The following is a 14,537-nucleotide window of genomic DNA, read 5'->3' as shown; positions in this document are numbered from 1 at the left end:
AAATGTATTCTACATTCCCAAAAGAAAAGAAATGAGGTCTTTCATATATGGATGTATAGATCTATAGATCTTCACAGGATTATGGAGAAAACCAGAATCTTGGGAAAACCTGTTGAAAGGTAAAAGTGCTTTACAAATATTGTGGATTACCAATGCCTGGGGAGTTTAGCTGTTGGGAAATGCAGTTAATATGGGTATTGATTGGTCCTGATTAAAAAGAATTGTACTGAGTCACAGGTGGTGGTGATGATGGGCATCCAGTCTAAAACCCTTTCTAGTAATTAGACATACTTCCAAAATGTAATTACGGAGGTCCTAACAATGATTGCCCTTGGGAAGCCCTTTGTAATATGGATAATAATAGCCCCTTATTGAGAACTTGGTATGTGCTAGGCATATGTCACTTTATCCTCACATTTAGGCATTATTATTTCCAATTTTAATAAACTTTTATATTTTGAAACTGGTTCAGGGATGCCTGGGAGGCTCAGTCATTAACCATCTGCCTTCGGCTCAGATCATGGTCCCAGGTCCCAGGGTCCTGGGTTCGGCCCCGCATTGGGCTCCCTGCTCAGTGGGAAGTCTGTTTCTCCCTCTCCCACTCCCCCTGCTTGTGTTCCCTCTCTCACTGTGTCTCTGTCAAATAAATAAAAATCTTAAAAAAAAAAAAGAAACTGGTTCAAAAATCAGAACATTACAAAATAGAAACATTAAGAAATCTTGCTCTCACCGTGTCCCTATCTACTCCGTTATCTCCCACAATAATGGTAACCACCTTTGTTGAAGTTTCCTGTATATTCTTTTAGAACATCCTTTTTTTTTTTTTTTTACTGTTATTAGTCTCCTTTTATTCTTTTGATAATCTCCTCCAGAGTTAACTACTTCTGTTTGTGGGTGATGAAATGTGTAAGGAATCCACTTCAAACGTTGGCCCAGCTATGAGCATGGTCTTTCCCTTTACTGGAACTCAGAATGAAGACTTTTGATTCTTGTTTTTTATATTCCAGTCCCAGAAGTAGTTTTTCACTGTAGAAGTTATCTGCAGGCAGTCTTATGCTTTCTAGCAGTAGTCTACGACCAGGCTCTAGCTTCTCCAGGACACTACACAGGATGGATTTAAATGTGTGTTAAACTAAGAGGCATTCTCTCAAATGAGTTTAAACGCATTTTATTTTTAGACAACCTACATGACATGTTTTTTATTCTTAAAAACAATGCCTCTGCTCCAAATAAATCAGGGTCAAAACAAATGAAGAGCTCAAGAGGCCATCAGTCCCATCTGTCTAAGTCCTGGTGTCATGTGGGTGAAGAGGAGCAGCCCGTTATGGCAACAGCTGATGCGTCCAAAGTCATGGCAGAATTCATTAACATTTCTCCATATTTAAACCGTCTGTAAAGAAAATCATATATGGGTTCACACCATCCTCATGGGAGTCCAGCAGAGCAACCACGCCATGTGGATTCATGTTTTCACCAATAAAGAACTGGTAGTTTTTGAAATTAGCAAGGATGTGATTGATTTGCTCTGCAGCCCCTGTCATAAAAGATTTTACTCTTTCTGGCCTCTGTTCTTCAAGTTTGCCTTTGATTGATTTCATGTAATCTTTGATGTACTTCTTGTAGGCTTCTTTTGTGAAGCTGGTTTCCTGCAACTGATGGTTCATGACAGTATCAACACCAGTGATTACTGTACTTTAGGGACCTTCGCCCTCCGGGCCTTCAGAGGACGCATTTCCACCAATGACCGAGTCATCAATGTTACCCTCTGTCTGTCCTACTGACCATGGCTGATGAGGTCCCGGTAGATGATCATGCTAAGGCACTACCTTAGCAGGAGCCGGGAGCTCTGACCGAGCGGTGCAGCCGGAGTGGCACTTTCTATTAAGTGCTCAAAGAAGCTGAAGGAGGCGGCTAGGGGGAGGAACAGGCAGAAAAGGCCGACTCAGTCGCTCCCCGTACAGAGGGCACGCACGTCCCCCTACGTCATTGCGCGCTTTTAGAACATCTTTAGGCAAATAATTTATTCCCTTTCTTACACAAAGACAACACCTTGGGTTCCCCTCTCACTTAAATATGTCCTGGAGATTTTTTCATATATTTACAGACCCTTTTCTTGGTGTTCTTTTGTATAGCTATTCAGTATTCTATGGTGTGAGTGTACTATTGTTTAAACAGTTCCCTATCGATGATCACGTGGGCTGTTTTCAATGATTTGCTATTATGAACAATGCAGCAGTAAGTACCTTGGAACATTTTATGTTAGAGTCAGTTTTCTATCTTCCATAGGGCTTTATAGGGCACACACCAGGCACTTGAATACCTTATTAATAAAGCAACTACTATTACTGTACCTAAACATTAAAATGAAATTCCTACTGAAACTTCTGAAATGGTCCTCCACAAGAGAATTTCTATTAATTATAGCACTTTACGGCCCTGAGACAGAGGACGGCCTGGAATGACCGGGGTGCACGAGAGAGCAGGCACACCTGGACCTTTGGGAGGAGAAACACGCAGGGGCTGAAAGGTGGTTTTTCCAAATTACGTTAGATCCATAAAACCTCTTTGTTTTGCGGCGAGATTCAGCTAAGGCTGAAAGGGCCCGGGAGGCAGAGCGGTTACTTTGGTCTCCCTACTCGTCGGCAGGTTGGCCTCCACCCTCAGGGGAACGCGCCACCAAGTCACTCCTTGAGCGTACCCAAGTTCTCCCGTGGACACTGCAGCTCATTTCCTCCTACCTTGAGGTCTCTCAACCAATGAGTTTGCCTATTCACCCAGAAAAGCAACTATCGGTGACAGTTCTAAGGCTGGAGCGTGATTCCACGCTGGAACAACAAATCTCATGACCAAGAATGGAGCTGAAGAAGCTGAAAGGAAAGCGGGGTCCACATGGGAGAAACAGAGGGGATTAAGAGAGATGTTATAGGAAACATCTCATCAATGTGGCACCTCCATCATCTGGATATTCTAGAGGAAACCTCCAGAATGGCCTGCTTCCCAAATGCAGATACATCTGAAGCCAATGAGATTTTGTTACCCATAGTATTCTCTGCCTGGTGCCCAGTGATATGCTCAATGGAGGTAAAAATGCAAAGTACGGCCTGGAAAGAAATTTATTTTTGTGGTTTCTTAGAAATGACTGTCATCCGTAGCTCTTAGCATGTGAAGCAGCAGATGGAGTTGCATATGTCCCATGGGAGAGAGGACTGGTGCAGTGATTTCTTTCTGACTCCAGTGCATTTCTTACTGAGACACAGGAAGGCTCATGGAATTTGATGCCTCGGCTCATCACTGCTCAAGACTCAATTCAGCCCAAATTGCTCCTGTTGGAGAAGTGAACTCGGATGGTTCCTTTAATGAGGCAGGAGGGGGAAATTCCATTTTCTGCCTGAGCTCAGTGCAGCCTGCCTGAAGGCTGAGGGGTCCAGATGCCGAGCCATTGACCGACTTGGATCCAGGAGCAGCAGTGTCAGCAGATCTGGAGGCTCAGCCTCACTTGGAATCAGATGCTATTAAAGCAGAACAGAATCTTCTCTGAACAAGCTGCCACCACAGCTCCCATGGCCACCATCTGCTGTAGCAATGTCCCCACCGTGATGTGCTCCCTGCTTCTTCTGGTTACCTTCCCATGCATGTAGTGCCGCCTGATTTGGGAGGCTGTAAGCTATAAATAATAGCTTTAGTACCCCAGCTCAAGCCAGGAGCAGAATTCTCTATGGTGGAATCGTGCCAGCACACAGAAAAGGCAATAGTGGCCCCTCATCTGCCTTCCTCCCTCCCCCCAGGTCCCTCCCGCCGGTCCCCACCCTTTCTTTTTTCAGGCCTCTGGGGCTCTCTCTTGCTTGGCAGCTGCATCTGGTGGACCAGCTTGGAGCAATGAGCTTCTGCCTCCCAGCTCAGTGAAACTTGCAGTTTGAAAGAGAGCCTCCAGAAGAGAGTAATGCTGATTCCAGAAGAACAGACTTGTGAATGGTGGCTTGGCAAGTGCCCAGCTTTCTGGCTCCCGGGCCAGGAAGATACTATTGCACAAGGTGGCCTTTGGAGTGCCTATCCCCTGAATTAGACCATCTAGGTCATTTGCTACGTTTTTGGGAGTAGGGCTGGCACTGACACAAATTAATTTCTAATTCTGCCCTCAGAGTAGCAGCACCCAAGATCTGGGACTGTTGGGATTATTAGGCTGCCCTGGGGGCAATTTCTTCAGATGTTTTTGTCATTTCTAACCTGGTTCTAACCTGGTAGTAACTGTAGGGCTTTGGGTGTCTTAGGGAGCTAAAACAAAATATCATAGACTACGTGGCTGAAACAACAAACGTTTATCTCTCATAGTTCCGGAGGCTGGGAATCGGAGATCGTGATGCTGGCTGATCCGGTTCCTGGTGAGGGCTTGATGCCTGGCTTGCGGAGGCTGGCTGCCTTCTGGCCCTCAGAGGGGGTGGGCGAGGGAGAGGGAGAGCCAGGGACAGAGCTTTTAAGGTTGAATCGGCTTGAGACCCCAGGCGCTCCAAATTCTAGTCTATTGTTATTTCAACAACGTTCTTGTGCTTCAGGTACCAGTTGTTCTTTTAGTTACAATATCTGCTCTTTCAGACTTCCTTTGACAAGAAATTTGTACTTCTGAGGTCAATTTATCTAATAATAAGAATACCTGTCCCTCTGATGGAAGTTGAAACCTAAGCATTTGCAGATGACACAATCAAATGAGTACCATCTGCCTCAAAAAGCAGGCCTAATATATTCTACCCTGGGGAAAAGTAACAGGACCTCTTATAAGGAGAGTTGACAACTTGAATGAAAGTATCATGGGGTCCTTGAGATCAAATAGTGGCAAGAGTCACCTAAGAAAGAAAGCATTTCACATGCTCTCAACAGGAAGCTTGAGACACTTGTTTGACCTGATCAATATGATGAAGAATGAGAAAGACTGTGCCATCCAGGTGGGGGGCGGGGGGGAGGACAAGTATGTGTGGGAGGCAGGAGACCAAGGGACAGAGAGGCCAAGGTGGGCACACTAGGAAGGCAGAAGGCGCCCATTTTCCCCAACTTGATGCACTGACTCCCAGAGGCACGTGTGTTCTGTGGTGAAGAAGAATGGACTGAAAGTCCTGCAATCGGAATCCTACAACCCGCTCTGAGGCCGGGCGCACCAAGCGAACTGCTTTCAGGTTGTATTTCCGGGCTGGCCAGGTGAGACACACACACGAGGGTCCTGAAAGCTGCAAGGCTCAGTGGAAAGAATGGGACACACGATCTCCCACCAGATGAAGAGAAAGGATGAACACAACAGTACTGATAACAAAGAAGACTGGAGGTGACTTTTGTGAGAACACCTGGAACAGTGACAGCATCTCTCTGTATGTGTGTATCACTTCACATCAACTTTTTTTTAGTACTGTTTCCACTTTTTAATAAAAATTTTAAAAAGTTTAAAAAAACTATATCCCTTTGAAATGTGCCATGCATTTAAATCAATAATCTAGTTTTGCCAAATCACTAAATTTTTCAATAAACCCTCTATTCAGCTGCTCAGTTTACCTTTGTTCTATTAGGCATCTAACAGTGTCACATGTACAGAGACAGAGGGATCTTTTAAACAGCTGCTTGATTCACATCACCAGGACGAAAGCGAATTTCAATTGGTGTATCCTAAGAGGGGACAGATAATGAAACACTTGCCAATGAATGAATTTATCAGTTTTTCTATTTTTCATTTTTTCCTTGAGAAATATTAACTTATTAGTGTAAGCAAGACTTCGAAACTTGTGCTACTTATGTTAAAATATTAATCTAAGATGGATCCTATTAGGAAATACAGTACTTCTCTTAACCTTATGCATTTCCAGGCCATTATCTCTTATTGTCAGGCAGTTATAATGGTGACTGCAACTGCCTCCTAGTCTCCCCACGCTAGTTTATGCAACACTCCAATTTATTTTCCACACTGCCTCTGACAAGCAACCTTGCAAACTGCAAATTTGATCCTGTTACTCCCCTGGGTAAAGACTTCCAAAGACTTCTGGATAAAGTCCAAAGCGTTTACTCTGGCTTACATGGACTTTGGTGATCTTACTCTTGCTTACATCTCTGACCTTGTTTCTTGGTATTCTTCTTTCTCACTCTCTAAGTCCTGGGTTACTGACCTTTTTTTTTTTCTGTCTCTGAAAGCACTGGCCTTTCTCTTCTGGGCCTCCACACAAACAATTTCTCCTATCTGAATGCTTTTCTGTCTGCTTCCTCCCCATCCCATTCCGAGCAAACTTCAGTATCATTTCCTCCGGGGAGATTTCCCTGACCTTATAATCCCCAACCCAACCCAAACATGGGTCAAGGGCATCATCTCATTCATATGCTCTCCAACAGCACCTGCATTTCCCCATCAAAGCACATAATACACCTGTACTGAAGCTGCTTATTTGTCTTTCTCCCCTCTCTGCCCCTCAGATCATAAGCTTCATGTGAATAAAAACCTCTTGCATTTCACAAACCATAGCAATTCCATGCTGCTGAAGTACTGCTTGACAAAATAGATGGCTGAAATATTTTTAGTAAACACTGAAATAAGTAATAAATCACACCAGTTGAGGGTGGAAGAAGATGGCACTGGGGAAGTAGTATGTGAGTTGGGACTCAGGCATGGGTAGGTCTTGGATGAGAAAAGAAGAGGAAAGTCTTTCCCACACAAAGGAACTACATAAGCAGAGGCAAGAAAACATGCTTCAAAGTCAGGTTCATAAGGATACATGAAGGGAGACAGAGAGAATATAAAATTGGAAAGATGGATTACAAATCCACATATTTTAATTAGGTACAATAATTTTTGCAACTTTATTAAAACAGGAGCCAAAAATGTTACCAGTTAAACTCTGAAATGGGGGCCCCTGGGTGGTGCAGTTGATTAAGCATCCAACTCTTCGGTTTCAGCTCAGGTCATGATCTGAGTCTTGAGATCAAGCCCCACATCGGGATCCCAGCTCAGTGAGGAGTCTGCTAAAGTTTCTCTACCCCCCTCCTCTGCCCCTCCCTGTGCTCTCTCTCTCTAAAAATAAATAAATCTAAAAAAACCCAACAAACTCTGAAATGGACTAATAGTTTCTAAATAAATGTAACAATTAAAATACTTCCTATACATGGTGCCAGACCTGAAGCATTTTTTTACCTTGTACTTTTTCAGAGTATCCAGATCATGAGCAGCATCTTGTGACCCTATAAGAAATAAATCATATCACCTTGAAAATAAAAATAATCATCCTAACTTTTTAATCTAATTTTGGTAGCAATTCTATTAGTTATTTATTTAAAAAATACAACTTGGAAGGACCTCAATCCAACCTTCTAAAAGACAATTTAGAAATATTCATTAAAAAATGTTCATCTTGTGGGGTGCCTATATGGCTCAGTCGGTTAAGTGTCTGCCTTCAGCTCAGGTCATGATCCTGGGATCCTAGGATAGAGCCCCACATCATCAGGCTCCCTGCTCAGTGGGGAATCTGCTTCTCCCTCTCCCTCTTCCTTTGTCCCCCACCCCCAGCTCATGCTCTTTCTCTCTTGTGTTCTTGCTCTCAAATAAATAAATAAAATCTTTAAAAAAAAATTCATCTTGTGTATGTATCTTGTCCTCTGCAATCCCACTTCCAGCAATTTGTCTTAAAACTCCCGGGTGTTGCAAAGATTAGCTATGAGGATGTTCACTATAGTACTGTTTATAATACAAAAAAAACCCTAAACAAATAAAAACAACCAAAAGCCTAATCATAGGGGTTGGGTTAAATAAAATGATACATTTATGTAGTGAAATATATACACCCATTAAAATGAGAATGCAGAGGTACCTGGCTGGCTCAGTGGGTAGAGCATGTGACTCGATCTCAGAGTCATGGCTTTGAGCCCCACATTGGGGGTAGAGTTTACTTAAACAAAACAAAACAATGAGAATGCAGAAGAATATTTATGGCATGGAAATATATTCTCAATATATTAGGTGATGATACCATTAGGTTACAAAATACCATCATCCATTTTTATAAAAACATGTATATGCCTAAAAATGGACAGGAAGTATATAGAACAAAATGTTTACAGTGGGATTACAGGTAACTTTTTTTATGTTCATCTGTATTTTTTACAATAAATATCTACTTTTTTTGTAACTTAAAAAAGGGTATTAAAAAAAACACCCACAAAATAACTCAGTGCCATTTGGTTTGGGAATACCCAATAGCTTAGAGCAAACACTGTTGGTCTATGAATTCTACCCACACTCCGTGTACCAATAGGGCTATCTATCCCCTTTTACCGTTTCTTCCTGTCAAAGTTGGCTCTCCAGATCTACCAAACTTGGAAAATGACTCTAGCTAATATGCAAGTCCAAACAGGAGATAACCAGTTAAAATAAAGTGAGTTAAACAATTGAAAAAATAGGGCATTTATTATTTAAAGATTTCAAGTATTTTACTTTCCTAAATTAGGATCCATTTCCATGCATGATGTTTTTCTTACCTCACCTATCTAGGGAATCTGCCAGCTTCTATTATGTGATTTTAGGTAGCTGAAAAGCCAGCAAGTACACTGGTTGGTCAATATTCGCCTAGTAATCTGAAACTCACAGATTCCTTACTGAGCCTACATTTAAATTTATTCCTAAAAGTTAGCCTATCAAAATATTAATATCTGTTAAAAACTGGATGGTGGATATGTAGTTGTCTGTCATATTATTTTCTGTAATCATCTATACCTTTGAAATATTTCATAATTAAAAAGTAATTTCTCAGTTTTCTGCAGGAAGTTCTAACCATCTCCAGGGGAGAAATGGCTTCAAATAAATTAAATGCAAATCATTTTTAAAATAAATGATAATTAATTCTACTCTGCCTAGGTCTTAAAATAGCAAAAAAAAAAGAAAGAAACATGCATGAATGAAATTCTTTCTTTTAACCCTGGACTGCCATTATTATATTTATCAAGGCTGGATACTTCAATCATTTCCATTAAACACACACACACCAAACACGACAGGTTGATTATATTTCAGAATTGGCTGGTACATTTTGAAAGTCACTTCCAGAATATGAACTCTATTGAAATAAATTTAGTATCCTTGAGACCAAAAAATGTTAACTTGTATGCTCTGCCTTTTCAAATAAGAAAATTATGAGTGTTAATAGGTGGGGAAACAATTTTAGTCAGCATAAATAGATTTCAGGTAATTGGCTTGTATGTTTCATTTAATACTTGGTAGTATTACAGTTCATGTTAATTCTCTCTAAATTCTAGATATAAACATCAGCTTTTCTCCAATTTTAAGTGGCTGCTTTGTGTTACAGTCCTGTGTTGAACATTTATTGGAAAGACACATTATTAAAAGAAACACTGTATACTGTATATCATGACAATGTGTTATTTTTATTTTTTTAAGATTTTATTTATTTATTTGACAGAGAGAGGCACAGCGAGAGAGGGAACACAAGCAGGGGGAGTGGGAGAGGGAGAAGCAGGCTTCCCGCTGAGCAGGGAGCCCGATGTGGGGCTCGACGCCAGGACCCCGAGATCATGACCTGAGCCGAAGGCAGACGCTTAACGACTGAGCCACCCAGGCGCCCCGACAATGTGTTATTTTTAAAAATGATTTTTTTGGTTTTTTCAAAGATTTTATTTATTTATTTGACAGAGAGAGACAGCACGCACGCGCAACCACAAGCAGGGGGAACAGCAGAGGGAAAGGAAGAAGCAGGCTCCCCACAGAGCAGGGAGCCCCATGTGGGACTTGGTTCTGTGACTGGTCCTGAACTGAAGGCCGACACTTAACCGACTGAGCCACCCAGGTGCCCCAACAATGTATTATTTAAACCTTTATTTTGAAAAAGTAGAATGTTATCCTTTTATAAACTATCTTAATTGAGCTTTAAAAACAAATATCAATTTTAAGAATTTTACAATTTTAACAGTGGCTACATGAATCATAGTTGTGTTAAAACTCATAGAACTAAATACCAAGTCAACTTTACTGTATGAAGTTTTGAAAATGATTAAAAAGTTGATGAATAGGGAAACAATTAAACAAAGAGGGCTAAGAATAACAATTTACAGTTATTTTTACATCGATACTTACAAGCCACTAATACTCATTATTTGACCAAGGATTATTATGGAAATATAAAGATGAGGTATTTTCAGTATTTTGCCATCATAATATATGTATCATAAAAAATAGCTACATAAGATCTCCAGAATCCTGTTTAAGAGATTCTTTTTATGAAAATACTAAGTATTGTATAAATTCTGATGTAGTATGTCTTAATTTATAAGTCACCATTTTCATCATCACAAAAACAAACCAAAAGCATTACTGAAATGGGAAATAAATGATATTTGAAAGAGAAATGTTTTATTTGAGAAAATTGGTAGGAGTGAACATTCATAAATGAATAAAAACAGGAGCATAAATTACTATGAGGATGAGTTAACAATATTTGTGGAAGAACTGCACAAAATAAAGAGCTATACAAATTTAATGTATTATCACCTCCCATCTCCATAACCGTATAAAAGATCCCAAGATTTTCACTTAGAATTGAAGAGAAGATCTCAAATGTCACCATTTGGAACTTCTTAACAGAATATAAATATATATATATATATAAAGTTTATATATATATATAAACAAATAATACATGTACCTTTCAACTACCCAAGAGAAATGGAATTTTCTACTTTTACGAAGTAAGTTGGTTTTAAGAAAAGTCCTAGGGATTTTGCTGTAAAAATATAATTTTCAAAGCCTAGGACAAAAATGCTAAGATCTTTTTGTCAACCTGTTAGATAGTTCAAGGGCCTACGTAAGATTTTTGAAATGCAGAAGCTGGTTTGAATTTATGAGCTAACCGAAAAAGATTAGTTTTACAGCTTCATTTTCTTTATTCCCTACCAAAAACAAATACTAATTTCAATAGTGCTAGGTGGGAGTTGTGTTGCTTTGAAGAGATGAAGAAAGCTCTTTGAAGCAACCTAGAAACAATCCCCCCATCTCCAGAGAGAAACTCAGTCTGGTCAGAAAGAACTCCTGCATCATTCATGTGGAAGAACTTAAGATGTAATCATCCACGGGTCCCTCGGAAATAAGGCACTTGTAACTAGGCAGAAAAAGGTCCATCTACCTCTCACAGGAAAGCAGGTTGTACCTGATAAAAACATCCCATTTCCTGGTCCAGAGAGGAGACCATATAAGGTCTAGTTTCAGAAGTCTCTCCCAGAACTCTCCCAGGATTCTGGGAAGGGTTCCAATGCCAATCTGAGAATACTACCTTGATCAGCTCACTTTGGATAAGTCTAGATAAAAAAATCACAAGCGAAGTTCATGAGAGTGAAATGATATTTTAAAATTCTACTATAGAATTTTAAACCATTATTACTACAAGGAAGCCAAATAACTGAAAAATGTGCCTGACGTATTTTCTTTCCTAGAAATGGTGTGCAAGTCCTGGGTCAACCTTTCAGACTAGCTAAATGGTCCCTTGATTTTGCACTGGGCTTCAGGAACTAGTTGGAGATATTTATTTGAAGTGAAAGATAGCTCATGTAGCAATACATGTAATACATAATACAATAACAACTCATATGTAACTGCAATTAATTTGTTTCAAAAATTTTCACAACCTCAGGATAACCCTATGAGAGAAATAGATACCTTTACTTTAGTTTTACAGATGGTTTCTTGCAGGACCAGAGAGAACAAATGACTTATGCTAGTTCATCTACTAAGGTAGAGCAGGACTGAAAACCTGGACTCTCCAAAGCAGTCTAAATGATAATGTAGAGCGGGAGTGGATCAGACTTGACCTTGATGCTCAGCTCTGTTATTTACTAGGTGTGTTACCTTGTGCAAATTACTTAACTATTGTTAAATCCAGTTCCCATCTGTGAAATGGAGTTGATAATCCCTACTTCAGAGAGTTTTTTAAAAAGGAGATGCTATGTGCACTTCACAACAGGACCTGGCTATTTCTGATTCCCAGTTCCGTGTTCTTTCTACTCAAGAATGGCTTGGCTGCATAAATATTGGCAAATCATTAATCTTTCCAAGTCTTAATTTCTCTACTCACAAATGAAAAATAATTCAAATCTACTTGAACATACTAATTTTTTTTAGAGAATGCCATACCATATTCTTGCCAAGCTAACAAGTTTGTACTTTTCATACTGTTCTTCATTTACTATTTGCGGAGCATGCTTTATATAGGGAAACAATATTCTCCCTAATACAAGAAATCATAAAACTATCAAATTCATAGCTATAAAATGAAAACACAATTTCTCCTTAACACTCAAAAAACAGGCACTTAGATGTGGCTATAAGAGTCATGCATTCCATGATTTGTAACAGCAGAGAAGGCAAACAAGCACTTGGCTATTTCAAGTACTAACTTTTCTATAACCTTAACCCTTGCTACTTACAGTTTTACCTAATAAAAGCATTCTTTCTAATTTGATGATTTTTAAGGCTATATCCATTTATAATCCAAGAAAATACAACATTAACATGCTATCCTCCAGAGAAGTAAAAAAAAAAAAAAAAACCAAAAAACGGATGAAAGTTTTCTAAAATCCAAATACCAGGTGCCATGTGCTACTGGAATCTATGCTTCTTATGGATATATTGTGGGCCAGCTAATGGAAGTTCCAAATCTAAAAAAGGAAACATTTCAACTTTTCAGCAGGGTAGCTGATAGAACAGAATAATACATATTCGGGAAAAAACGAGAAATATGGCTAAAAGGAATCAATGAGTTAGTGCCAAATCGATATACTCACCCAGGAGCAACCATGGCTTAATAACACCAACATGCAGGTCCAAGCTAAGGTCCTGCACATAACCACAACTACCCCCACTGCTCGGCTCTACTTCTTCCACAACATGAATTCTGGCATCTTTCCATGTTTCTATAATTTTCTTTCCAGTTAGCGTTGTCACCCTGGTGCATTGCTTCCTGAGATTATTCCGGGAGAACGCTTTAATTTCCTGGTTAAGGGAGTGCATTACATGAGCAGTGGCTAAGAACAAAATACAAGCAACTCTAGCCAAGACTGGAAAAGGCCGGAACTGCCCGTCCCTTAGCCCTCAGATTAAAAAAATAGAGCCTCAGGTGTGCAATCCCCTCCAGGTGATAGCAGCCACACACCGGAGACAAAGACTTCCAGGTCCGTTTTCCCCAGCACCACCAAGTAAGGCGAACTTTGATTGGCCACTGAGAAACGAACCCCGATTGGATGCTGTATCTTCTTCCGGTCCGCCGAAAAGCTGCGTTAATTTCCACTGGCTCAAGGAATCCGCTCAGAGTTTATTTTTGCTGCTTAAACCTAGCTTTATTATTCATGCAAAGTGGGAAAATAGAAGACTTAATTGGAGGGACGACTGATATTCCCTCTCTCTTTTAAATGCAGTGATTTTCTGGCTATGTTGGATTGGTGTCACTTGTAGAGACCATAAACAACGGGTTGAAGGACGTACGGCTGCTGCTTTTAGCGAGAAGGCGAGGTCGTAGTGCAAACCTTCCTACTCCGCAGAGGTTTTCTTATCCGCCTGTTTTAAGACTAACACAGTGGTGCTATCGATGTCAAAAATAACTTTAAGCTTATGTTTTGTACATTTTATGCTATCCCTGCCAAGAGGGGCGTTTGCTGCATAAATACTGTTGTGTGAATTGTGAGATAAATCCACAAAAATACTTTTAAGTTCCTATATGTGGTTGAGACGAGCTTGGAACATGTTTTCTAATTTTTTTCCTGTTTTCGCCACACTGGAGTCCTTTATGCAGTGAATATACGCTCTTTATAAGGCATTTCTTCAAGTCTTCCATACATAGTTTCAGAAAAACGGATACGCAGACAGACAAATTTGTAAGACAGATCGGTTACGGAATGATGATTCTTCTTACAAAAGAATGGTTTGTTTTGCAAAAGAAATCACAAGATTAAATAGGAATTTTCCTTACCCCACTTTTAAATGGTCTCACACACAATGTTTATTTACACATGTATAAAGTGAGGAAGTTGCACTTAATGAAAACTTCTCCAACACTACATATCAAAGTTTTTGTTCTTTTGAAGTTTTCTGATGTAGAATTAAGATAAACCAAATTTTTCTCTGTTGAACAGTGAGATATAAGCCCAGGCTATCTACAAAGTACTCTAAAATGAAAAACTGAAGAAATGATTCACACCATTTAAATAATCGCAGGTTCATCAAAATCAATTCTAACCACACATTCCATATGTTTATAATTCAACAATAAAAACGATCAACTATTGAGCACTTCCTACTTGCTAGGAACTGTGCTTGCAAGCAGTTTTTAGATTCTCAGGGCTATCCATCAGGTGCTTAATGATGCTTTACACGCATTATCCCATTTGATCTCACGACAAGTCTATTATGAATATAGTATTATAATCATCTACATTTTACAACTGAGCAAACTCAGATGCAGAGAGAGCAAATAACAGATCTTACACTTCACAGCTCCTAAATTTATAACTACAAATAAAAC

General features: G+C 39.7%; 1 protein-coding gene and 1 pseudogene across 6 annotated transcripts in view; both read right to left on the bottom strand.

The window, feature by feature from the left end:
• Positions 1-13,226, bottom strand: part of DUSP19 (dual specificity phosphatase 19) — a 22,065-nt gene extending 8,839 nt beyond the window's left edge. For 5 of the 6 annotated variants that reach the window (XM_081814021.1, XM_031036132.2, XM_081814025.1 and 2 more), the window contains exons 1-2: positions 12,805-13,226; positions 7,157-7,203 (exon numbers count right to left, since the gene is read on the bottom strand). In XM_081814021.1, the coding sequence (XP_081670147.1) occupies positions 7,157-7,203; positions 12,805-13,030 (273 nt within the window). In that variant the 5' untranslated portion in view covers positions 13,031-13,226. The remainder of the gene's footprint in view (positions 1-7,156; positions 7,204-12,804) is intronic. The other variant, XM_006726941.3, reaches the window with a different exon arrangement.
• LOC102732409 (translationally-controlled tumor protein-like) lies at positions 1,153-3,634 on the bottom strand (annotated as a pseudogene).
• Positions 13,227-14,537: the final 1,311 nt, after the last annotated feature.

Source organism: Leptonychotes weddellii, chromosome 3, assembly GCF_054177405.1.
Source record: "Leptonychotes weddellii isolate Sample4059 chromosome 3, ASM5417740v2, whole genome shotgun sequence".
NCBI lineage: Eukaryota > Metazoa > Chordata > Mammalia > Carnivora > Phocidae > Leptonychotes > Leptonychotes weddellii.
The sequence above is the reverse complement of the archived record's forward strand: the minus strand, read 5'-3'. Positions and strand labels throughout refer to the sequence as shown.